The following is a 23,569-nucleotide window of genomic DNA, read 5'->3' as shown; positions in this document are numbered from 1 at the left end:
AGCCTGTGCACCACAACTACTGAGCTTGTGCTCTGCAATGAAAGAAGCCACCACAATGAGAAGCCTGGGCACCACGATGAAGAGTAGCCCCTACTTGCCGCAATTAGAGAAAGCCGTGTGCAGCAGTGGAGACCCAGAATAACCAAAAATAAATAAATAAATAAAGATTGAGAGCTTCCCAGATGGTGTTAATGGTAAAGAACCCACCTGCCAATGCAGGAGACATAAGAGAGGGAGCTCGATTCCTGTGTCGGGAAGATTCCCTAGAGAAGGAAATGGCAACCCACTCCAGTATTCTTGTCTGAAGAATCCCATATGGAGCTTGGCAGGCTACAGTCCATGGGGTCGCAAAGAGTTGGATACGACTGAGAGCAACTGAACAGCAACAGGAAGATGAAACAAAACAGGAGAACTGTTAAATTAAGATACCTATTTTCTTATTTTAACAAGTCGGACACTACTGAAGCAACTTAGCACAAATAAAGATTATTCAGACACGGTTGAGAAGAATCATGGTTAATTAAAAGAATGTACATTGATGAAGAAAAGCTGATCTCTGGGTGAGCACTGGTTTTGAATTCATGGTGGCTTTTTGGTTGTGGAGCCTGAAGCCACTTAAAATGGTGTTATTCATACTTAGGCCAATCAATCATTTGGAGCTGATTACATGTAATAGTGTATCTGAAGACCTAACACAGTACCTGGAAAACAATAGAGACATTAAATACTCACTCTCTTCTGGTTTCGAAGATAATCTGATGTCACCCAAACTTGCTTTACTCATAATAGAGAATTCATTTGTTTCCATTTGTCCTGGGTTCCCAGGCTGCCTTTGCTGCAGAGAGAGGATTTTTGTCTTTTTAGCCAGCAGGTGGCAACCAAATTAAAGCTAAAAGTTCACCTCATTTTGATAACTGGTAAGAATATTGCCTCTCTGAATTAATGCTTGATGGAAGTGACTTGTGGATGGAAAACATTTGGCTCTGGAGTGACTCCTAGTGAAGGCATTTTTAACACGAGGCCCCAGACCTAGAAGAACCGTTTTCTTAAGGCTGCTTTTGATTTGAGTACCAAAGGACGATGGTCATCCATCTTCCCAGAGACTTGTCAGAGAAATCATTCTGATTTATGCAATATTGTGTTGAAAATAATCTATTCACTTGATTTGGCAGTTTAAAAAACAGAGTATAAAGCGAAGTCATCAATTATAAAATAGAACAGCTGCAAAAATTCTATTTCATTTTATTTTTAATCTGGTTTTATGTGAATTTTGGAGGATTTGCCCATTGCGAATTTGTGTGATATATATATTTTTAAACAAAGCACAACTTTCGACTAAAAAGACATAAAAAGGTATAAGCAGGATAGAACCGTTGGTAAATCATATCTTTGCACCTTAGTTTGTTTTGTTTTACCTATAAAGCGTGAGTAAAATTGTCATCACATACTGTTGGAAGAATTAAAGTAGAGGATGTAGGAAAAACACTTAGTACCATTTATTATGCCATGCACCCTACTATCAGGCATTCCTTGGCACTTCGGTGGTTAGGACTTAGGGGTCCTGGTTTGATTCTTAGTCAGGGAACTAAGATCCTGCAAGCCACATGGCCAAAAAAAAAATTATGTAGATGATTTGTATCATTGTCACAGAATCACTAAAAGTAAGAGATCTGAGGGCCCTGTGATCTAACTAACCTTTCCTTTGCTGGTGGTTGTGGTTTAGTCACTCAGTTGTGCCAGATTCTTTGTGACCCCGTGGACTGCAATCTGCCAGGCTTCTCTGTCCATGGAATTTTTCAGGAAAGAATACTGAAGTGGGTTGTCATTTCCTTCTCTAAGGGATCTTCCAGACCCAGGGATTGAACCCGGGTCTCCTGCATTTCTGTATACGGTGAGGAAACCGAGCTATAGAAAAGGTACTGTGCACAAAGGCACAGTTAATTAAGTGTCAACATCTGTTCTGGAAACCAGATCTCCTGAAGCCATGGTTCTTTTCTGACACCAATACTGGGGTGAGTCTTTAGCTCACTCCACCTGGACATGGATGCTGTGGAGCACGGCTGTCCATGCTAAGGGACAGCTATTTTTTTCTCAGGACTGTCAGCAGGGTAGTGGGTGTGGCAGACCTGTCTTTAAGAGGCAGGTTCGAGATCAAAGCACTGTCATGTGATGCATGCCTCTGATATCCTTTGAGATAAAGTCTAAACAGTAAGATAAACCTCTACTACCAGCTTCCTTTTCCAAAGCAAGTTCCTGCTGTGTCCCCTTTCTCTCAACAGGAAGACCAGACCTACTGGCCATTGTCCTTGATCCATGTTCAGCATCCTGGGATTGTCAGGAATGGCTCAGTGTCACCACCACCAGCTGTGTTCCAAGAGAAAGAATTCGCAACCCTCATGGCTAAAGCTGCTGATCTGTGGCTCCCCTTAAGGGTCTTCAGTTTCCTATGAAAGGCCTTTGAAGTGCTAGACAGAGGGGCAAACATCCCCCACCCTTATTTGGCTTGCTGCTTGCCACTCTTAGCCCTCTAGTATCTGTAGAGGTCAGGGATTTGGGGACACTGGGCCTTGAATCAGGTGGGAGCTGTTCCCATCATATCCATATAACCTGCCACTGTGGCAAATGTGGTCCATCACACCGTCAGGGACGTTCACAGCGTGATGTGCCATAGACAGCCAGAGGGAGCTCTGGCTGCCATAGCAGCCAGAGGGAGCTCAAGTTCCCATGTGCTGTGCGGCCCATCATTTTATAAATCAGAAAACCCAGCAGAACTTCACTGGGCCTGGCATCCCTCATGACTACAATGGCTTTCTTTTGTGCCAGTCCTTATACCTGGCAAAGATAATACTTTGGTCATCTTAATTCTACTTGGAAATGTTCAAAGCCCAACCAAAACTTAAATTATGGTGCTTTAAGGCTGGATGCAAGGGGTTTAAGTACTTTGCCATGAGCTAGTATGTATTCTATGAAAAGTGAAAGTGTTAAGTTACTCAGTCGCATCCAGCTCTTTGTGACCCTATGGACTGTAGCCCGCCAGGCTCCCCAGTCCATGGAATTCTCCAGGCAAAATACTGAAGTGGGTACATGTATATGTATGGCTGAATCCCTTCACTGTTGACCTGAAACTATCACAATGTTGTAAATTGGCTATGAAGTGAAGTGAAGTGACTCAGTCGTGTCCGACTCTTTGCAACCCCATGGACTGTAGCCCACCAGGCTCCTTGGTCCATGAGATTTTCCAGGCATGAATACTGGAGTGGGTTGCCATTCCCTTCTCCAGGGGATCTTCCCGACCCAGGTATCAAACCCAGGTCTCCCGCATTGTAATCAGACGCTTTACCATCTGAGCTACCAGGGAAGCCCCCAAATTGGCTATACCCAATACAAAAGAAAAAACAAAAAAAGGATACTGGAACAGGTTGCCATTTCCTCCTCCAGGGGATCTTCCCAACCCAGGGATTGAACCTACATTCTCTTATGTCTCCTGCATTGTCAGGCAGGTTCTTTACCACTAGCACCACCTGGATCTTTATGTATCCTATGCTGGACTTATTTCTTCCTTTTCAGACACTTTTTCCCATTTCAGGGCTCTCCCTCATTCAAGTCTTTGTTAAATTGTCCTGAGACGATTCACATCAAAACTCACAACAGGACCACAGGGGAGCAAGTAAAAGAAAATCAGAAACCTGCAGGGATGTTACAGGTGTAAGTAGAAGAAAGATCTGAGTGGGTAGCATGCAGCTGGCTTCTCAGAGATGCTCAACTTACAATAGCAAGTGGACTGCTGGCCCTGGTCCGTATAGACCTGAGGAAAGGATCCTGACCATTGGAATGTTTTCAGGCCAGATTCATGAGGCACCAATGAATAAAGGATGTTTCTGGCTCTGGAATGATTTGAAGTAGCTAAGTTAATAACATCTCTAATGTCTAGGATTTATAAAGCAAAGGTCTTCTAAAATTAGATACTTGTAATTTATAATTAGGCTTAATTATAGTTGTTGATTAGTGATGCCAGTGGTAGTTTAATGCTGTGCTGTGGGGAGAATTACAGACTTTGTGCTCTTCTCTTGGTGCATTTTTCTCATGCATATCTTGATGCTCCATAAAATAAAGGCAGGTTGAAAAATTGGTCAATTCTAGTGTGATAGTGATTCTGGTTTCTTTAGGAAAGGGGAGGTAAAAGAATAGAGTGAAAATGATATTTTTCCTTCCTATTTCAGAATGCATAGTTGACATTGCTTCTCAGGTGATATAGGGCTGTATTAACAATGACTGATTCAGTGGAGTAGCTTATTCTTACCACAATGTTTATCTTATCAGCCAAGAAACTAGTCTAGCAGAGATTCGAATCTACTGCATTTTTTGATTATGCTGTTCTTAGTGTGTTTACTGACTACCCACCCTCACCTGTAGGGAAGGACTCTTGAAGCTTTCGCTTGTGTCCTTGGCCAGACCCAGTGGCTTTAACATGGATACTTCAGCATATTCAGTCAATAAATACTGAAGAGTGACTATGTCCAGACATTATATTCAGAGTATAGAGACCTTAAGGACCATATAATCCTACAAAGTCCTCGTGTGTGTGTGTGTGTGTGTGTGTGTGTGTGTGTGTGTGTGTGTGTTGGGAGTTGGGGGATGAATTATCAGAAATAACTTCAGTATAACAAGTTGAGACGTAGAATAGAGGACCAGGCCTGGGCTTTCCTGATGGCTCAGATGGTAAAGAATACGCCTACAGTGCGATAGACCTGGGTTGGGAAGATGATGTGGAGGAGGCCATGGCAACCCAATCCAGTATGCTTGTCTGGAGAATCCCCATGGACAGAGGAGCCTGGTGGGCTATAGTCCATGGGGTTGCAAAGAGTCGGATACAACTGAGCAACTAACACTTTCATTTTCTACTTTTTCATATACTATGGGAACATGTTGTTGGTGGAGTGATCACACGTTGGCGTGTTCATACTTCAGTAATTCAGCCTTTCTTTAGAATGAATGTCCAAGGGAGATCTAAGTTAATGCTTAGAATATCATTGTGAGACATAAAGGCTCTCACTCTTTAAAGTGCTAGGCAAAGTACATGTCTTAGCAGTGTGCTTTTAGCTAAAATGCCTGGAGGGTGGGGAGGGAAACAGCCTCACATCCCTCTTATCATGGGGCAGGATACAGAGAGAGAAAGAAGGTGAGCAAGTATGGCATATGCTTTGCTACACAGCTGACTGTGGTCAGCGGGGATTTACTTGTTGGCACCAAGTATTATCTTGGTGGAAGATTAAGTCACCTTTGGAACAATCCTTTATGAACCTAGAATTTGTTATAATGAGATTCCAGTGAGTTCAAGTTATAACTTGAACACATACAAGGGCTGAGAAATATTAGTAGCTTACCTTTTCCCTTGAAAGAATAAGACATGCTCACTACAGAAGTGGGCAGAGCATTTGTATGGTTAATTTATAGGAACATGGTGTTTCTCTGTCAAATGAAAATAAATGTGAAATTGTATGTTTAATCATAAAACATAATAGTGTTCAGAGGACTAGAGCTCTGGTACTGTGCTCAGCTGCTAGTAATTTTTGCTCCAAGTTTCCATTAAGGACACAACAGAGCTCAAACTGAACACAAATCTGCTTGAGATTGGAACTTCAAACTGCACCATAGTATTCCTTTTGGCAAATGGCATACGCAATATGCCTTAGTAAAAAGACTGTATGATTGATTTAAAGTCAGGAGATGTGAGTTCAAATGTGAGCCCTGGCGGTCCTCTTTCTTGTAAATTGCTTACTCTTTCTAACTAATCTTTCAGTTCCCTCATTTGTCAGAAAGAGACAAAGAAATGAGGATTGATTGAGAAGAAGTAAAATAGCACAGAGTAACATGTAATTGGCATCTACTAAATTCACTTATTTTTAATGGGGGAAACCTAAGAATTTGGGCCCAATAGCTTTTAGTAAGTTCTTTATTTCATTCTTATATATCAATTTATTACCATCAGCTACTATAGTGCCTGGCACTAGTAAGTGCAAGGCAAAAGTATTTGCCAAATGAAGAAATTGATGAATGGCCAAGGAATTTATTCTCATAGAAAAATAAACCAACGAACTCACAATAATTATGCCATGAATGATATTTTCAGGTCAAATCTGGTGACCTTCACATTAATTCAGGAAATGAATAGTTAAGAATTCCACAACTATCAAAAGGTATTTAGTTAGATTAAAAAGAAAACAAATCTTGCCATTTGCAACAGCATGGATGGACCTGGAAAGTGTTATACTTAGTGAAATAAATCAGACAGAAAAAAATACTGTGTGTTATCATTTATATGTGAAATCTAAAAAAAGCTAAATACAGTGAAACAGAAATAGGCTACAGATACAGAGAACAAAATAGTGGGGCCAGAGGAGAGTGGGGATGGAGAGAAGGGTAAAATAGGTGAAGGGGATTAAGAGGAGAAAACTACTAGTTATAAAATAAGTGCATCACAAGATAGGAAAAATAGCCAATATTTTATCATAACTTTGTGTAATTTATCAAAATGTTGGATCACTGTGTTATATACCTGAAACTAATGTTGTAAGTCAGCTCTACTTCAGTTAAAGGGAGCTAGGAATTTTCTTGTATTAATTAATTTAAAGCTTGCTTTATCAATTAATAGAACAGGTAATTTGCTTTGATGTTAAGAAAGGAATGACTGTATTTCTACCTGAAATCTTTTATTGTTCACTGATTGGTGCAAAGAACAGAAATCTGAAAGGAAGTACGCCATGTCCAGTTCCCAGGCGGTCCAGTGGTTAGGACTCCGTGCTTTTACTTTGGTGGCCCAGGTTCAATCTCTGGTCTGGGAACTAAGATTTGCAAGCTGCATGATGTGGCCAAAAAAAAAATGAGTAAGCCTGTGTCTTTGCCAAGTTAGCCAGGGCACATCAGGTGGTTTCTAGGACTTGGTAGGAAGTGTATAGTCATGTGTACTCCTAGAGAACATGGAATCTCATTCCAACAGGACTGGCTCATGACAATGCTGGGGTGTGCGGGTCAACCAAGAGATGATTCCAGGAGCCCAGAAACCAAGCCAAGAATGTGATGGGTGACATGTCACCAGGAGGTGACATGCAAAGTCTGGACAACTCTAGGCCGGGCAGGGGCAGGTTCCAGTTAAACTGTGCCCGCTTGTAAGGACTTCCGTGCTACTCTGAAAGGCCACAGCCTTCTTTTTAAAGGTGAAGAAGGATAAACAGATAACCAAATGAAGAAATCTAGAATAGGGACTTTCATCTTACAGATGGGAGCTTTGCATTTGAAGCCAGTCATTTCTAAGAGAGACAGGTAATTATGAGAAGAACTGACTAGCAGTGCTTTGTGCCCTCTCTGCAGTCTTCCCTCATGCCCAGAGCACGCACTTGATTGATATTGTTGTTGTTAACATTGTTGTTTTCTAGTAACATGTTTGGCAGCTTGATTCTTGTTTTTTGATAACATGGTCTTGAGGGTTGAGGCAGTGCTAAATACACAGTAATTAAATGAATGTGTAATTTATTGACTGAATAAATGTATCAGTATCATGTATTGAGGGCTACCCTGGTGGCTCAGTGGTAAAGAATCCACCTACCACTGCAGGAGACAAGGGTTCCATCCTCGAATCAGGAAGATCCCCTGGAGAAGGAAATGGCAGCCTACTCCAGTATTCCTGCCTGGGAAATCCCATGGACAGAGGAGCCTGAAGGGCTATATAGTCCATGGGGGTCACAAATGGAGTCGGACACGACTTAGTGATTAAACAGCAATCATGTATTGAAGTTTTGAAATACTTGGCAAATCTTAACAGGAATCAAATTTCTGACTTTTTGGTGAAATTAAAAAATTGGTTCTACTTGGTCATCCTATTTCTGTATTTTCTCTAAGATGCGTATTTGTTTCATTCACATTTGAATATCACTGAAACTCTGATGCAGCTTACAGTTGGTGCTTTCTGTAATATCAGCAGTATTTTTCTTTACTAATGGTTTGCAAATAATGAATGGCAAGTCTAAAACGGGATATGTTTCTTAGATTGGGTAAGCTATAAAAATAATATATAAGCTCACCTTGATAATGCATGTGTTGCCATGGGTATAGGATAGAATGATGGAAAGAGCATGGATTTTATATCAAAAGGATTTTATTGTGAATCCTGGTTCTGCCTTTTTTTGAAACTCTGAGCAAAGAGCTTGCCCTGTCATTAGTCTTTGAGCCACAGTGCTCTTATCTATGTGATGGGAATAAAGCATTCATATTAGGGATCTGTGCTAAATAGATAATTTAATTAGCAAAATAAATTATTATTTTATTTATAAATTTAAATTTATTAATAATAAAATAATTTATTTTGCTCATTTTAAAATTTATTAATAATAAATAATTTAATTAGCAAATTCAGCAAATTCCTCCTCTTTTCTCTCAGCCTCCTTCACCAGCTTATGTGTGCTTTAGACCAGCCCTGTCAGGTAGGAACATGTAACTTCCATTTTACTGGTTCAGAGAGACAGGCTTAGCAGCACAGGTGAGTTAAGAGAGAGACCTCCCTGGAGTGTTGATTTTCCCATCCCCCAGTGCTCCATTCGACTTCTCACAGGTATCTGTCGACTTTGGTGAGAGCTTAGCTAGTTTTTTGTGGATAAGTTTCCTTAGGCAGCCTGTGTAACAATTTTACACAATACCTTAATAACAATATCACACACTATATCCTTTCTGGAAAGGATTTTAGCTCTTGCCCTCATCCTGTAAACAAGGATGGGCCTCTATTTAAAGAGGAGGAAAGGGAAGAAGGAAAAGGATATTGTATCACCTGGCCTAGCAATTTCTGAGCCAGATGTTTTCCTCATCTCATTGTTCACCAGAAAATTGGTTCAAGATGGTATAAACCACATGTTCAAAAATACTGTGATTCATAAATCAATTCACACTATTCTTTTATTTGCATAGAGCAAACCCATGAGGTGAGACTAAAATTAAAGATCAGCACTAGGACCTTGGGGCTTAGTGCAAAACCCAAAACAACTTATCAGGATTCTACTGTGATAGACCAATAGACTAATAGCCAATGGATATTAGACCTTCAGGCCTTAAAGATCCAGGGTGGAATCACTGGTAGATGCTGTGGAAATTGCTTTTATGTTTTTTCAGTTTGGCCTGAAAATTTTCAATTATGAGGTTTTTTTTTTTTTTTAATTTAGCCTCAGCATTTTTTTCTATTTGGTAATCACATTTTTTAAATTAAAGCTGCAAATGAATCAAATAACAAGGAAATTGACTTGGTTTAATAATAAAACTTTACCAAAATTAAATGAAAATGATGTGCTTTTCATTTGGAATGGCAATCAGGTTTCTGAGTGAGCCTAACCCACTTCAGCAAGGGCTAGCTCTGTGATTAGGGACGAAGCACTGATGCATGTTAAAGCTTTAGTGCCCCTATAGATGGCAGATTAAGAGAAAAAATATTTGAAAGGGCCTAGCAAGTACCTGAAACTTGATAGTTGCTCAGAAAATTCACCTTTCCCATCTTTCTTCTTCTTCATCTTTTAAGTTAGGCTGCAATGCAAGCAAGACTCTTTTTTTAAAAAATTCATTTTATTTTTTTGCTGCACTGCAGAGCATGTGGGATCTTAGTTCCCTGATCAAACCTGAGTCTCCTGTATTGGAAGCTGGGAGTCTTAACCCGTGGACCACCAGGGAAGTCCTATTCTTCCGTTTTAATCCGTCACTCTTGATTGAAAACTTTCATTGTCTGGGGACCTCTCTGGTGGCCCAGTGGATAAGAATCTGCCTGCCTATGCAGGGAACACTGGTTTGATCCCTGTTTCAGGAAGATTCCACATGCCGTGGGGCAAACCCTGTGCACCACCACTACTGAAGTCCACGCACCTAGAGCCCCATACTCTACAACAGGAGAAGCCACCACAATGAGAAAGCCCACATGCAGCAACGAAGACCCGTTGCACCCTAAAATAAATAGATAAAAATGAAAAACTCTCATTGTCTGAAATAGTTTTGAAGTTTAACAGATCTAAGTGGACTTCCAGGGTAAAAATGAAGCATCTTTAAGAAATGGGTAAATGCTCCTCCTCACCAATGAGGTAGGCACAAGAATAAACCCTTTGGGTGACCAGTTCTCTTGTGGGAGAGCTGGGTTGAGACCCAAAGCTTTTCCTCACCTACTAGTTGTCCCTGGGTGTTTCATAACCGTGTGTTGCATGAGGCCTTCCTGCTGTGGGGAAATGTCAGCTGTCCTCTAAAACAACTTTGTGTTTAACCATTTGTGTCTAAAATCTGATCTCCATTCGTCTAGGTTAGAACCCCTTTCTTTTCTGTTCCCATTTCCAAATATTTACCGGTTCCTAAAAGAGTCTACTGCTGCCGTCTGTGCATTGCCACTGATGTAGGTGGCATGGATTGAGAACGAACGTGAAGGACAGACAGGTCTGCCCCTGTTGTCCTACTACTGCACTCTCCTAACTGATAAGCTCTACTGTAATGACCCACTGGATCTCTTTCCATCTTTTTCCTCTCATCATGCTATTTACAGCTATCATAACGTCCTTCATTCTAGTAGAGGTGATTATGTTATTCTTTCAATAACCTTTGATTATCCCCCATTGCCTATGGAATGTGGACTGTTTGCAAGGTACTGGAAGTCCCTAAACATCTGGTAGGCATTTATATACTTTTATGTTTAATCTTCCTCTCCTGTCTCCCTTTCCAGTGATCCTTTACAGTGATTTGGCTGTGAACACACCTTGACTTTGTATAAGCAGTTATCCAGAACCTTTGCCTTTGCTTCTTTTGTTCTCTTTCCTTGTAAAAAGCCATGCTTTGCCCACCCTAATTGGAGCCCTTATAGGCTGTTATGACTTGATGTATGTTAATAGCATTTTCTTTGATTGTAAAATAATCAATGTTTAAGGCAGAAAGCTTGGGGAAAGTACACGTGCACAGTAATGGTGCCTTCTTCCTCCCAACCTTAATGGATTTAGCATTTGGGTATACTTTTGTTTATTTTTTTATTTACTGTACAATGCTTGAAATTGTAAATGCATACACATTTGTCCACCCTACCTAAAAGAGAAGTGGAACTGGGTTGGGTCTGACTCCTTTAGCTTATCTATCTGAAGGGGGCCAGTGGCTATGCAGTATAACGCTGCATGTGACTTCAGTGGTGAAACCATGGGCTGTTGGAGAACTATATTTCTTTTAGAGGCAGTCCCGGTAGTCTTCCTCAAAATGCTCCAGCAGGCCATTGCTAGTGTCTAGGAACTGTTCTTGGGACATTTGAGGAGTCTCTGTTGGGCTTGTTTTGTGCCTCTAGTTCATATCTGCTCTGGACTGACACCTTTGAAAAAGTCTTTTAACCTGTTTGATGATGCCTCTGGTTTCTTTTGACTACCTTCTAATATCTGAATGCTTATAATAGACTGTGTGGCTGTCTCTCTCGAAAGAAAAGCCCTAGAGGGTTCTGCCCATTTCACTTTGTTTTCTCTAAGTGATGTATTTACTTGTTCATCACAGCTTTATTTTGATGATCGTTGCAAGTATTACTTTTGAGAGGGGCAGACTGGCAGGAAGGAGAATTCTGATACATGTCTCAGTTTTGTTATAAAAAATAAAGAATGTTATAAAAAATGTGGCTCTGCTGCCTTGATTTGAATACCTGATAACTACAGTAGTATAAATTTCCCAGAACATCACAGAGTGTGATTTAAATTCAAGACTTTGAAGGTTATATTCACTTTCTGGAAAAAAAAAATTAAAAATTAAGAGGACGAGGCAATGTGATATAAAGTGTGTTTGGAAACTGAAAGAATAATCTACTGTTGTCATACTCTCTGCTTTTCTTCTGTCATTCCTGCTTTTCTTTTGTCATGCCACTTTGTGATAAAAGCTGTTCTTTATGAATATATCTAGTTTACAGTGTTTGTGGATATTGGATGTATATGTAAAATGTATTGTGACATGCTTGGAAGGATGATGACTGGAATAAATTTTATTATATTTATTGTTACTTATTAATCTTTACCTGCAGGAATGTGACATATCTAATATTAAACACATAATTTCATTATTGGGAAAGAAAAAATATATATCTTACAGACTAAAGAAAAATGCAAAACTGAAATAGAGTTAGCAGGAAGATAGGTTGATAATGGAAAATAATGTATTTTTTCCTTTATGTAGTGTAATTCAAATTCTTTGACCCTTTGAATTGTAGAGAACCTTATGGATTTTGGGGAGGGTATGGAGGGGGAATAGAAATTTTAAAGACATTGTTTAGGAGTGATTCACAAGAACCAGATATCTGTTCTTATAATCGACATTTTGATCCAGGAACTGTGTGTTGAGGCAATCCTTGAACCTGAGCAGCTTACACTGTAAGGAAGTACATATTCTGGAGGCAGGATATGGTGTTTTCCTCAACTGTTACGAGTCCTGACTCTGTAACCATCTGCCTGCCAGCTTTTGTCTAACCTTTTATTCCTTAGTAGCTGCTTCTGTAACGGAAGTAGTTTGGAGTAGGTATAGTTAACCTCTGCTGCTGCTGCTGCTAAGTCGCTTCAGTCATGTCCAACTCTGTGTGACCCCATAGACGGCAGCCCACCAGGCTCCCCCATCCCTGGGATTCTCCAGGCAAGAACACTGGAGAGGGTTGCCATTTCCTTCTCCAATGCCTGAAAGTGAAAAGTGAAAGTGAAGTCGCTCAGTTGTGCCCGACTCTTAGCCACCCCATGGACTGCAGCCTATCAGGCTCCTCCATCATGGGATTTTCCAGGCAAAAGTACTGGAGTGGGTTGCCATTGCCTTCTCCATAGTTAACCTCTGGCCAACCTCAAAACAGACTCATTTTGAGTCTGCTTTAAAATTTCAGAAAGCCAAAATCCTCATGATTATAGCTATGTTCTTTGAGCCTTTGTAACAAGCCAGCTAGCCAAATTATTAAATAGAATGAAGGCAAATAGCTTTTTAAGATATCTTCAGAGCAATATTTCAGGAGCACAGACAATTTTAGGGCTAGGATATTATGTGAGGAAAACTTTCTCAATTAACATTTGGGTGGAAATCCTTTATATTAATGTGTAGAGCAATGGTTCTTCATCCTTTTTGGAAGCTTATTGAGAATTCTAATAGCATATGGGTGCTGGTTCAAAACAAAATTATTATAAACAATTATGCTAAAATTTTTTAAAATAATTTTTTATTTCATTGGACATGTATTCTTTCACAGTGAAATAAATTTCCAATGAAATAAGTAAATTATAACCAATGAAGAAAAGTCATAATGTCCAATAAAGCTTGTATATTATACCATAATTTTGCAAAGACAGAATATTTCAATGATTATACATTATAGTAAATGTAAAACAAATCAAGTTAGTAGTTTATTTTTTTAAATAAAAGTATTGTCACCATAAAAAACTTATTTTAAGGTAGCTTTAAAAATGTTAAAATCTGTTTCTTAAAATTGAGGGAATATGGTATAAATGTTTTTTAAATAAAAAACTATGGCTCACTTATTTGAAAAAAACATTATTCCCTAAAAGCAAAAACAAAATCCCAACTGGTCAAACAAAATACAAAGCAAATTCTTCCCCAAATAAATTTTAATACAAAGACTGCTTTTCTACCAAGTAATGCATATATTTTTTTATATATAATTCCTTTGATTTTTATTTTGATAACAATTCCTGAAAACACTAGTTCTCAAAACCATGTAGTAGAAGTGTAGAAAATTTAAATTCATATGACTTGCTCTGCTGCACAGGCTTATGGCAAGATTGACCCATCGAGAATCCTAGGAGACCTTCAGTTGAAGTCCTGTTAGGAAGTTAAGAGCTGTTACTCTCATTCATCTGAGTAGAAGCAAACTTGAAAAAGAGTTCTCCTGAGATGTTTGCTTGCTGGGAAATTGAGAGGTAGTTGTCTTTCTCTATATTAGCAATCAATTATGGCATTCAGAAATTTGTCTAGTATTTCAGTTTCTGACCTCTGTGAACATGATGGCTGCTGGGCCAAAGCAACTCTGCTTGTTCTACAACTTGAAAAGATTTACTCATTCAACTGACCAGAAATAATTACTTTTCAATGAGCTAAACTCCCTGATTAAATTCCTCTGTGAGATTATCTTGAAGGTTTCCCTTTTCTCTTTAAAAAATAGAACACAAAACAAATCTTCTCCATGAAATAGTCGAAACATAGCTGACATTCTTTAGAAAACTAGTGAAGTCCTGTGTATCAAAGGGAAGCTAATATTTTTCTAATATTTATTGACACCGCCTTTTTGAAAAGTTAGTGGTCAGAGTCCGTGGTCTGATGATGTTGACAATTTGCATGGTTCTAGAATAGTTTTTGCTGCCAGTGTTTGTATGTGTAGAGAGCCCTGATCCATGATTACATATGAGTCTAATTTCTTCATACCAGAAAGCAAAACCAGAGGTATTGCCCTACATTCTAGGTGCTCCTTCTATAAGCTGATTAATAAGACTTATTTTCCCCCAGTAAAATTATTTTATACCATTTTGGAAACATTTCTTTCTTTCTTTCTTTTTGAACTTTTTATTTTGTACTGTGATATAGCCAGTTAACAATGTTATAATTTCAGGTGAACATTGAAGGGACTCAGCCGTACGTATACATATCCACTATTCCCAAACCCTCCTCTCATCCAGGCTGCCACGTAACATGGAGCAGAGTTCCGTGTGGTGTGCAATATGTCCTTGTTTGTTATACATTTTAAATACAGCAGTGTGTGCATGACCATCCCCAATTCCCTAAATATCCCTTCCCCACTTAGTTCAGTTTCTAAGTCTGTGAGTCTCTTTCTATTTTGTAAGTAAGTTCGTTTGTGTCATTTCTTCTTAGATTCCACATAAAAGGGACGCCATACAATATTTCTCCTTATCTGTCTGATTTACTTCACTCAGCATGACAATCTGTAGATCCATCTGTGTTACTGCCGATGGCTTTATTTCTTTCTTTTGAATGGCTGCATAATATTCCATTGTATAAATATACTGCATCTTCTTTATCCATTCCTCTGTTGATAGACATTTAGGTTGTTCCCATGTCTTGGCTACTGTACACAGTGCTTCAATGAACATTGGGGTATCTGTATCCTTTTGGATCATGTTTTTCTCCAGATACATGCCCAGGAATGGGATTGCAGGGTCATATGATAGCTCTGTTTTTAGTTTTTTAAGGAACCTCTATACTGTTCTCCATAGTGGTTGCACCAGTTTACTTTCCCACCAACACTGCAGGAGGTTCCCTTCTCTTTGGAGACATTTCTAACCTTAGAGATTTCCCAAAGTGCTTATAAAATAGAAATTCTTCTTTGATAGTATCTTCACAGTTTTAGCAAGTATTTTGGCCAATAAAAATAGTATCACTACTCTAGGACCTCTCTAAAACTTTGATAAATAAAATGAAAACTTAGTTATTTTATTTAAAATAAAAACTAAGCTTTAATAGAACTATAGTGCTTTCCTTCAATATTCAGCTTTCCAAATCTTTCCCAATCATCATGGCTTCCTTTACTCGACAAGGAGATAAGCATTTACTTGACAAGGAGATAAACATTCTTTGCAGTCTACTTCAGAACGAGGCTTTTGTACTAGGACAAACCTAAGTACTGCTATACTTTTAGATATTTCAAGTTGAATCTTTGTTCATAAGCAAAATACTACTTTTCCAGAAAGTACCTACCTCCAAAATATACTTCAGTCTCCCTGACTTGGTGCTTTTAAATGCAAGTGTTTTGCAACACAGGTTCCAATGTATTTAGCAATGAAGAGAAAACCAGAGGAGAGTTTAAAATCAGTGCTTTTACTTATAGCAGGTAATTTCCAGTTTAGACTAGTTTTGGCAGGAGGTGGAGTTTGTGTCTTTGTTGCTGAATTCTGTCCAACTCTTTGCACTCCATGGACTGTAGCCTCCCAGGCTCCTCTGTCCATGCAATTTCCCAGGCAAGGATGCTAGAGTGGGTTGCCATTTCCTTCTTCAGGGACTCTTCCCAAATCAGGGATTGAACCCACATCTCCTACTTTGGCAGGAGGATTCTTTACCATTGAGCCACCTGGGAAGCCCTGGAGGTGGATTTACCATGAAACTAAGTGAAGTTAACCCACCAGTCTTGCTCTTGCTAAGCCCCTTCCAAAGCCCCATATCTAAGAAATTCTATATGTTTTAGAGTCCCTTGGACTGCAAGGAGATCCAACCAGTCCATCCTAAAGAAAATTGGTCCTAAATATTCATTGGAAGGACTCATGCCGAAGCTGAAACTCCAGTACTTTGACCACCTGATGTGAAGAACTGACTCATTTGAAAAGACCCTGATGCTGGGAAAGATTGAAGGCAGGAGGAGAAGGGGATGGCAAAGGATGAGATGGTTGGATAGCATCACTGACTCAATGGACATGAGTTTGAGTAAGCTCCAGGAGTTGGTGATCGACAGGGAGGCCTGGCATGCTGCATTCCATGGGGTTGCAAAGAGTCGGACATGACTGAGCAACTGAAGTGAACTTAGGGTCCATAAACCTAGATCTGTCTTTTCCTGGTGTTTTAAAAAACTTTTTTTTAATTAGAAGAAAAGGATGTTTATAATCATAATGGCCAGAGGACTTGCCCTTCAGTTCTATGAGCAGAAACAATTTTAGATATGATGACATAATAATGATGACCTTGTACAGTAGGATGTACACTATGCCACACTCCCCTAGTAATTTGACATAAAAGAAAAATTCCAGAAAAAAAAAAACAAAACAGGAAACAAAACTAATGTGTTTAAGGCTAACTGAATGTTCCTCTCCATAGCACTTCCTTTACATCAGTGTTTAGCACTTTAGATGTGCTATAGATTATTTTACCTCATTAATTATCCACATAGACTTTTTCATAAACAAAATAGTCAGTCACAGCAGAACAGCTGTGACCTTTATAATGTTTAAGAGCTCAGGTTCGATGGTTCTATAAACTCAGTCTTACATGTCCTGGTTCTGCCATCTACTAATGGAGTGACCTCACATTCTTCTTCTCAAAGTGGGAAGAATTCTAATGTTGATTTCTCAGACTTGTGCCAATTAAATGAGAGACTTATGTGTACACCATGTCTAGCAAAAAACAAGTGCTCAAACATGAGGTATTGTTATTTATTGGTAGTAAACTATTTATCTTCTTGGTGTCCAAAATCACTGGTGATGGTGACTGCAGCTATGAAATCGAAAGACGCTTGCTCCTTGGAAGAAAAGCTATGACAAACCTAGACGGCGTATTAAAAAGCAGAGACATCACTTTGCTAACAAAGGTCTGTATAGTCAAAGCTATGGTTTTTCCAGTAGTCATGTACGGATGTGCGAGTTGAACCTTAAAGAAGGCTGAGCGCCAAAAAACTGATGCTTTTCAACTGTGGTGCTGGAGAAGACTCAAGAGTCCCTTGGACTGCAAGGAGATCAAGCCAGTCAATCCTACAGGAAACCAACCCTGAATATTCATTGGAAGGACTGATGCTGAAACTCCAATACTCTGACCACCCGATGCGAAGAGCTGACTCACTGGAAAAGACCCTGATGCTAGGAGAGACTGAGGGCAGGACAAGGAGGAGGCGACAGAGGATGAGATGGCTGGATGGCATCACCCACTCAATGGACATGAATTTGAGCAAACTCCGGGAGATGGTGCAGGACAGGGAAGGCCAGGCGCGCTGCAGTCCATGGTGTCGCAGAGTCAGATACGACTTAGTGACTGAACAACAGCATCACTTATTGGTAGTAAGCTTTTAGCTGTAGGATTTTTTTCCAGGTGTTTATCAGGGAACCTAAAGTAGCCTCTGGCAAAAGCAGTTAGAAATCATCCCAGGCATGACTAGTATTTTTTCCCTGGAGGAATCCTTAAGAAAATACCTTTGAGAATATTGAGAACTTTTTAGAGCTGTCCAGAGAGAGAGAAAAGGCTTTTTCCTTGTTACTCCAATGACAGAATTAGTAATAATAAAGGCAGTTTTCAAGGGAGTAGGTTTCAATTCTGTGTGTGGAAAAATTTTCAATCACAGCTCGTCAGTGAGAACTGGCTCACTTGCAAACTCACAGAATTATTCATACAAAAGCTTGATAAGACATAAGGCGGGAGATATTCGAACACTTCCTCTTCATTAGTTAATTCTGTTGTAGGAATCTAGCTAGGTTTTATCACCTATGTAAAACTTTAACTTCAGTTGATGATTAAGTTATCCAAGTTCTTGTTATATTATTAGAAACTGAGTTTAGCTTTACCTATTGAAAGGTCAGTTTTCACATCACCCTGTGTTATTTATTGTTACTTATTGATAGTAAACTCTATTTTGGGGGGCTTCAAAATCACTGCAGATGGTGACTGCAGCCATGAAATTAAAAGACGCTTGCTCCTTGGAAGAAGAGCTGTGACAAACCTAGACAGTGTATTAAAAAGCAGAGACATCCCTTTGCTAACAAAGGTCCGCATAGCCAAAGGTATGGTTTTTTCCGATAATCATGTACGGATTTGAGAGTTAGACCATAAAGAAGGCTTCCAATTATCTTACAGTGTTTGTTTGAATATAAACATTCTCCTTAGTTAATTCCATTTAAAATGACAGAAACCAATTAAGGAAAAATTATATAAATATGTTGATCTGTTGCAGTTTTGGTACCTTGCAAATATAACTCCATACTATTAACGAGGCTCCTAAATCAGAATATGAAAACCTGTTAATAAATTCCTTGATACTACTAGCATTGAAGCTAAGAATTTTATTCATTATTTTTGAACATGACTGTCAAATTATCTCAGGCTGCAGTACTATCTCCACCCTATTTTTCACAACTGATTAGGGTACATAAATTACAGCTTCCTTTTTCCTCCATAAGTCATCTAGTACATCCCATTTGAAGGGAATGAATGAAATGAATGTTTCAACCATCTTGATGTTGTTAATTACTTTGTGAGATATTTCATGACAGGCAAGACTTTGGCATGCAATCAATAGCTTGGAATAGTAACATCTTCAAGGATGTTAGGTTCTTAGCATTTATTTAAAAGTGGTTAAAGAAGAGAGTAAAATAATACTTTTTTTTTTTTTTTTCCATAAAATGTGTCTCTATGAGGAAGGGTATGAGGGACAGACTAGCTAATTCTTGGTAGGCTTTTAGGTGTTAAAAAGCCTTTCAAGAGAGCATCTTGGTAGTAAGATTTGCTTCTGTGATGGTCATAAGAAAATTCTGAAAACTGTTCTTCATCTGTTTGAGCCTATATTTGAAGTTAAACACACCAGGGCACAAGCTGTCTCCCTATTACAGGAAACATTCTCAGATCAGTAACAACAGGACTTATTAGGAGGAAAAGAAAAGGAGACCAGAAGATTTTCATGTACCTGAAAGTTCACTTAAGAGGATTCAAATTTTATGTACCCAAACTATGTAAATCAATTTGTACCACGTTTTATTTTATGCCTCACAAAAGTTAAGAAACTTGGCTACTGTGAACCCAAATGTTATTTTGGCTTGCTCAGTGGCAAAGAATCTGTCTCCAAGCAGGAGATACAGGAGATGAGAGTTTGATCCCTGAGTTGGAAAGATTGCCTGGATGAGGAAATGGCAACCCACTCCAGCCTTCTTGCCTGGAAAGTCCCATGGATAGAGGAGGCTGGCGGGTGATAGTCCATGGGGTGACAAAGAGTCAGTCTGGACTGGATGACTGAGCACACACATACCCTATGAACCCAAGTTTTATTTTGAGCTAGTAGTTATGTTTTGATTTACATATTGTGATTTGCTTGTTATTAAACAAATGGAGAGCCTATAATTAGATAAAGATATAGCTTAATCATCATTTTGGTTAAAACCAGACAAAAGGTCCCTTTATCATAAATGGTCTCATGAGAGTTGGTAGTGTTCAGGGCTCTCAGTGGGCATGTGTTACACTGACAGACTGAGGAGACAGTGAAAGAAGAAGGAAAAATAGAAAAATATGTTAAAAAAAAAAAAGTCCAGGGAAGGATGGGAAAGAAAGGATGGAGTAATAGAAAAATAGAGAAGCAAACTTTCAAACTGTGGTACTGGAGAAGACTCTTGAGAGACCCTTGAACAGCAAGGAATCAAACCAGTCAATCCTAAAGGAAATCAACTGTGAATATTCATTAGAAAGACTGATGCTGAAGTTCCAATACTCTGGCCACCTGATGGCAAGAGCCAACTCATTGGAAAAGACCCTGATGCTGGGAAAGATTGAAGGCGGGAGGAGAAGTAGGTAACAGAAGATGAAATGGTTGGTTGGTATCACCGACTCAACGGACATGAGTTTGAGCAAACTCTGGGAGATAGTGAAGGACAGGCAAGCCTAGTGTGCCTCAGTCCATGCTGGGGTTACAAAGAGTCGAACATAACTGAGAGACTGAACAATAGGAATGCATGTGTGCTAAGTCTCTTCAGTCATGTCCAACTCTTTGAGACCTTATAGACTGTAGTCCACTGGGCCCCTCTGTTCATGGGATTCTCCAGGGTTGCCGTGTCCTCCTCCAGGGGATCTTCTAGACCCAGGGATTGAACCCACATCTCTTATGTCTCCTGCATTGGGCAGAAGGGTTCTTTACCACTAGCACCATCTAGGAAGCCCTCTAGAATATATGGCCTACCAATAATGCATAAAGTAGGGATTCCTGGATTTTTCTTGCATCTCAGAGCAGCTACATAAGAAAGAAGGGTGAATGTGGAAACACTACTCATTTTTCCACGTAAAGAATTAAAAGGAACTCATACAATCAATTTCCCTTTTGCCTTCCTGTATTTTTCTTGCCTGAACTAGTAAACATTGCATCATAGGTTCATACCACTATGAGGATCATTTGTCTAATTTACCAATTTTAACAACAACAACAACAAAAACTAGTGTACTTTCTAAGGGCATACTGAATTCATTCAGTTCTTTACTGGTCAGCAGTCAGTGCTGCTGCTGCTGCTGCTGCTAAGTCGCTTCAGTCGTGTCCGACTCTGTGTGACCCCGTAGACAGCAGCCCACCAAGCTCCCCTGTCCCTGGGATTCTCCAGGCAAGAACATTGGAGTGGGTTGCTACTTCCTGCTCCAATGCATGAAAGTGAAAAGTGAAAGTGAAGTCGCTCAGTCGTGTCCGACTCTTCGAGACCCCATGGACCGTGGCCCACCAGGCTCCTCCGTCCATGGGATTTTCCAAGCAAGAGTACTGGAGTGGGGTGCCATTGCCTTCTCCACAAGTCTTGCCATGGCTTCTGCTAGACACCAGTCTCTCTGGTCCCACTGTCATTCCTTCTGTCCCTTCTATATCTAACTTAATCCTTCCACATAGTGGGTCTTTAGTGACTGCTAAAGACCCACTGTGTGGAAGGATTAAGTTAGATATAGAAGGACAGAAAGGAATGACAGTGGGACCAGAGAGAGTGGTGTCTGGCAGAAGCCATGGCAAGACTTGTGTGAGTAAAGGAGCAAGAACATACAGTACTCTTCTCAAAAGTTTGAAACTGGTTCTGGCAAACAGTGGTTCCAGTGGGGAACCAGTGGAAGTTTTCAAGTGTGGAGCAACATCATTAGGGCTTGTGCTTGGGTGTGATAATGATGTGCCAGATAATTCTGAGGAGGAAGCAAGACAATAGGTAGAGCCTGTTGGAGGCATTTGTGCAAAGATTGACCAACTAGTTATGGAGAGAGGGGAGGGAGAAACCTATAATAAACTTTTTTTGGAAGACTTATAAGTGGGAGTTCACAGTAGTTACCAAAGAGGCTTTAAAAAATAATAAAAAAAAATTTGGTATTTTAAGATGTGTAAGTATGAATAAAGTACTTATTTCTCATGATCATTTTACATAATAAAAAGTATAAACAGTATTTTTATGGAATGATGAAACTGACAACTTATTTATAAGAAAGTTTGAATACAAATACTAATAGACATGAAAATGAACAACAAAAGCCACTTCAATTCAGGCTACTAGATATATAGAAGAGAATAGAATTTTTTTTTAGAGGAGAAAGGACAGAAAAATCTTACATTTTTAATAACTTTTTCATTTGTTTCCTTATCTACAGGACAAAAATAGGATAGTGGTTAAAAAGAATGGATTTTAGCCTAGAATTCTGTGCAAATCTAGCTCTGGCATGGAACAATTGTTATCTTAGTTGTTGTATACTTGCTCAGTTGTGTCCAGCTCTTTGCCGCCCCATGGACCCCAGGCTCCTCTCTGTCCATGGAATTTCCCAGGCAAGAATACTGAGGTGGGTGCCATTTCTTTCTCTGGGGGATCTTCCTGACCCAGTGATTCTACTTGTGTCTCCTGCATTGGCAGGCAGATTCTTTACCACTGAGCCACCAGGGAAGCAGGGGCCAACTAGTGGAGAGCCAAGGTACTTAATCAGCCCTTCAGCCTCACTTTCCTGCAGATACCCGTGTTATAAGATGTGTATGTGTGTGAGAGAAAGAGGGGGAGGAGGGAGAGAGAGAATTTAACTGAATTGAACGAGATAGTACATGTACAACACCTGTCACAGACAGCGCCTTGCATATATTAGGTGCTCAAAAAATAATAAGTACTTTTTTTTTTAATTCTCAACAATGCCATTTAACACTTTTGGTAGATGCAGCTCTTTTTGGTACTGAAGGGTATTTTATTAAAAGCAAAAGGTAAGCTTGGCGTTGCATTTTATGTGAAATAAGGTGACATTTCCGGTGCGAACATTTTTAACCAGACACAAGAGGTAGCCTCTCTTGTTTGCTGGGCAGGTTCATTGGGTTTTGCTATGGTTAATTTTAACGCTGACGTTCAGGGGTTAAGAAAAGCCCTTACTCGTGTTACATGAAGTAGCAGAAATTATCAGATGGAGACAGGAATTAAGAAAGGAAAAAAAAAAAAAAGGCTCTGCGGCAATTCATTGTTTCCTAACCAAGAAAACTTGTGCTTACAAAAATGAGAGGCGGCTACAACCTGGCAGTTTAATCGGATCAGAATAACTTAGGGGAGGGGGCAACAAGTAACCCCTACACCCCACCCTTTAACCTAGGCCTTTCGGACTGGGTTGGTTCGGGGCTGGGACCATGGCTCTGAGTCTCTGGTCTCTCCATTGGAGAGGCGCGGCCCCGCGCCGAGAGGCCCCGCCCCTCCCGTGTGAATCGCCGACCTCGGTGGGCGGAGCCGGCGGATGCTAATGAGTCGAGTTGCCGGGCGAGCCAAGAACTTCATTCTCTCCTCTGTGTCAGGATCGCAGAAATTATGCCCCTTCTCTCACCATGAGCTGGCTCTCCAATTCCCAGGCAGTTGTGCTCACTGCCTACCACCCCAGCGGCAAGGACCAGGCCCTGGGGGGGAGCCATGGCAAGGGCGGGGAGGAAGCCGCCTCGAGGTAAGCCTGGGCACTCGAAAGCCAGAGAACAAAACAAAACGCTCTTACCTGCTCCTCAGGGAAGAAAGTGACAGGGAAGTTGGTGTGGGTAGAAAGTAAGCTACAGCCGCGCAGGTCGCGCCTAACCTCGTGCAGCAGCAGAAATGTTTGGGGCTTTCTGTACTTTACATCTCACCTA

At 40.0% G+C, this 23,569-nt stretch overlaps 1 protein-coding gene across 3 annotated transcripts in view; it reads left to right on the top strand.

The window, feature by feature from the left end:
* The window catches only part of ARHGAP18 (Rho GTPase activating protein 18), a 202,681-nt gene that overhangs the window by 46,517 nt on the left and 132,595 nt on the right, over nucleotides 1-23,569 (top strand). For 2 of the 3 annotated variants that reach the window (XM_027551506.1, XM_027551503.1), the window contains exon 1: nucleotides 23,191-23,391. The exons of the other annotated variant lie outside the window; for it this stretch is intronic. In XM_027551506.1, the coding sequence (XP_027407307.1) occupies nucleotides 23,279-23,391 (113 nt within the window). In that variant the 5' untranslated portion in view covers nucleotides 23,191-23,278. Of the gene's footprint in view, nucleotides 1-23,190; nucleotides 23,392-23,569 lie in introns of those variants that run through there. 3 annotated transcript variants of the gene reach the window in all.

Source organism: Bos indicus x Bos taurus, chromosome 9 (genome assembly GCF_003369695.1).
Source record: "Bos indicus x Bos taurus breed Angus x Brahman F1 hybrid chromosome 9, Bos_hybrid_MaternalHap_v2.0, whole genome shotgun sequence".
NCBI classification, from domain to species: domain Eukaryota; kingdom Metazoa; phylum Chordata; class Mammalia; order Artiodactyla; family Bovidae; genus Bos; species Bos indicus x Bos taurus.
The sequence above is the reverse complement of the archived record's forward strand: the minus strand, read 5'-3'. Positions and strand labels throughout refer to the sequence as shown.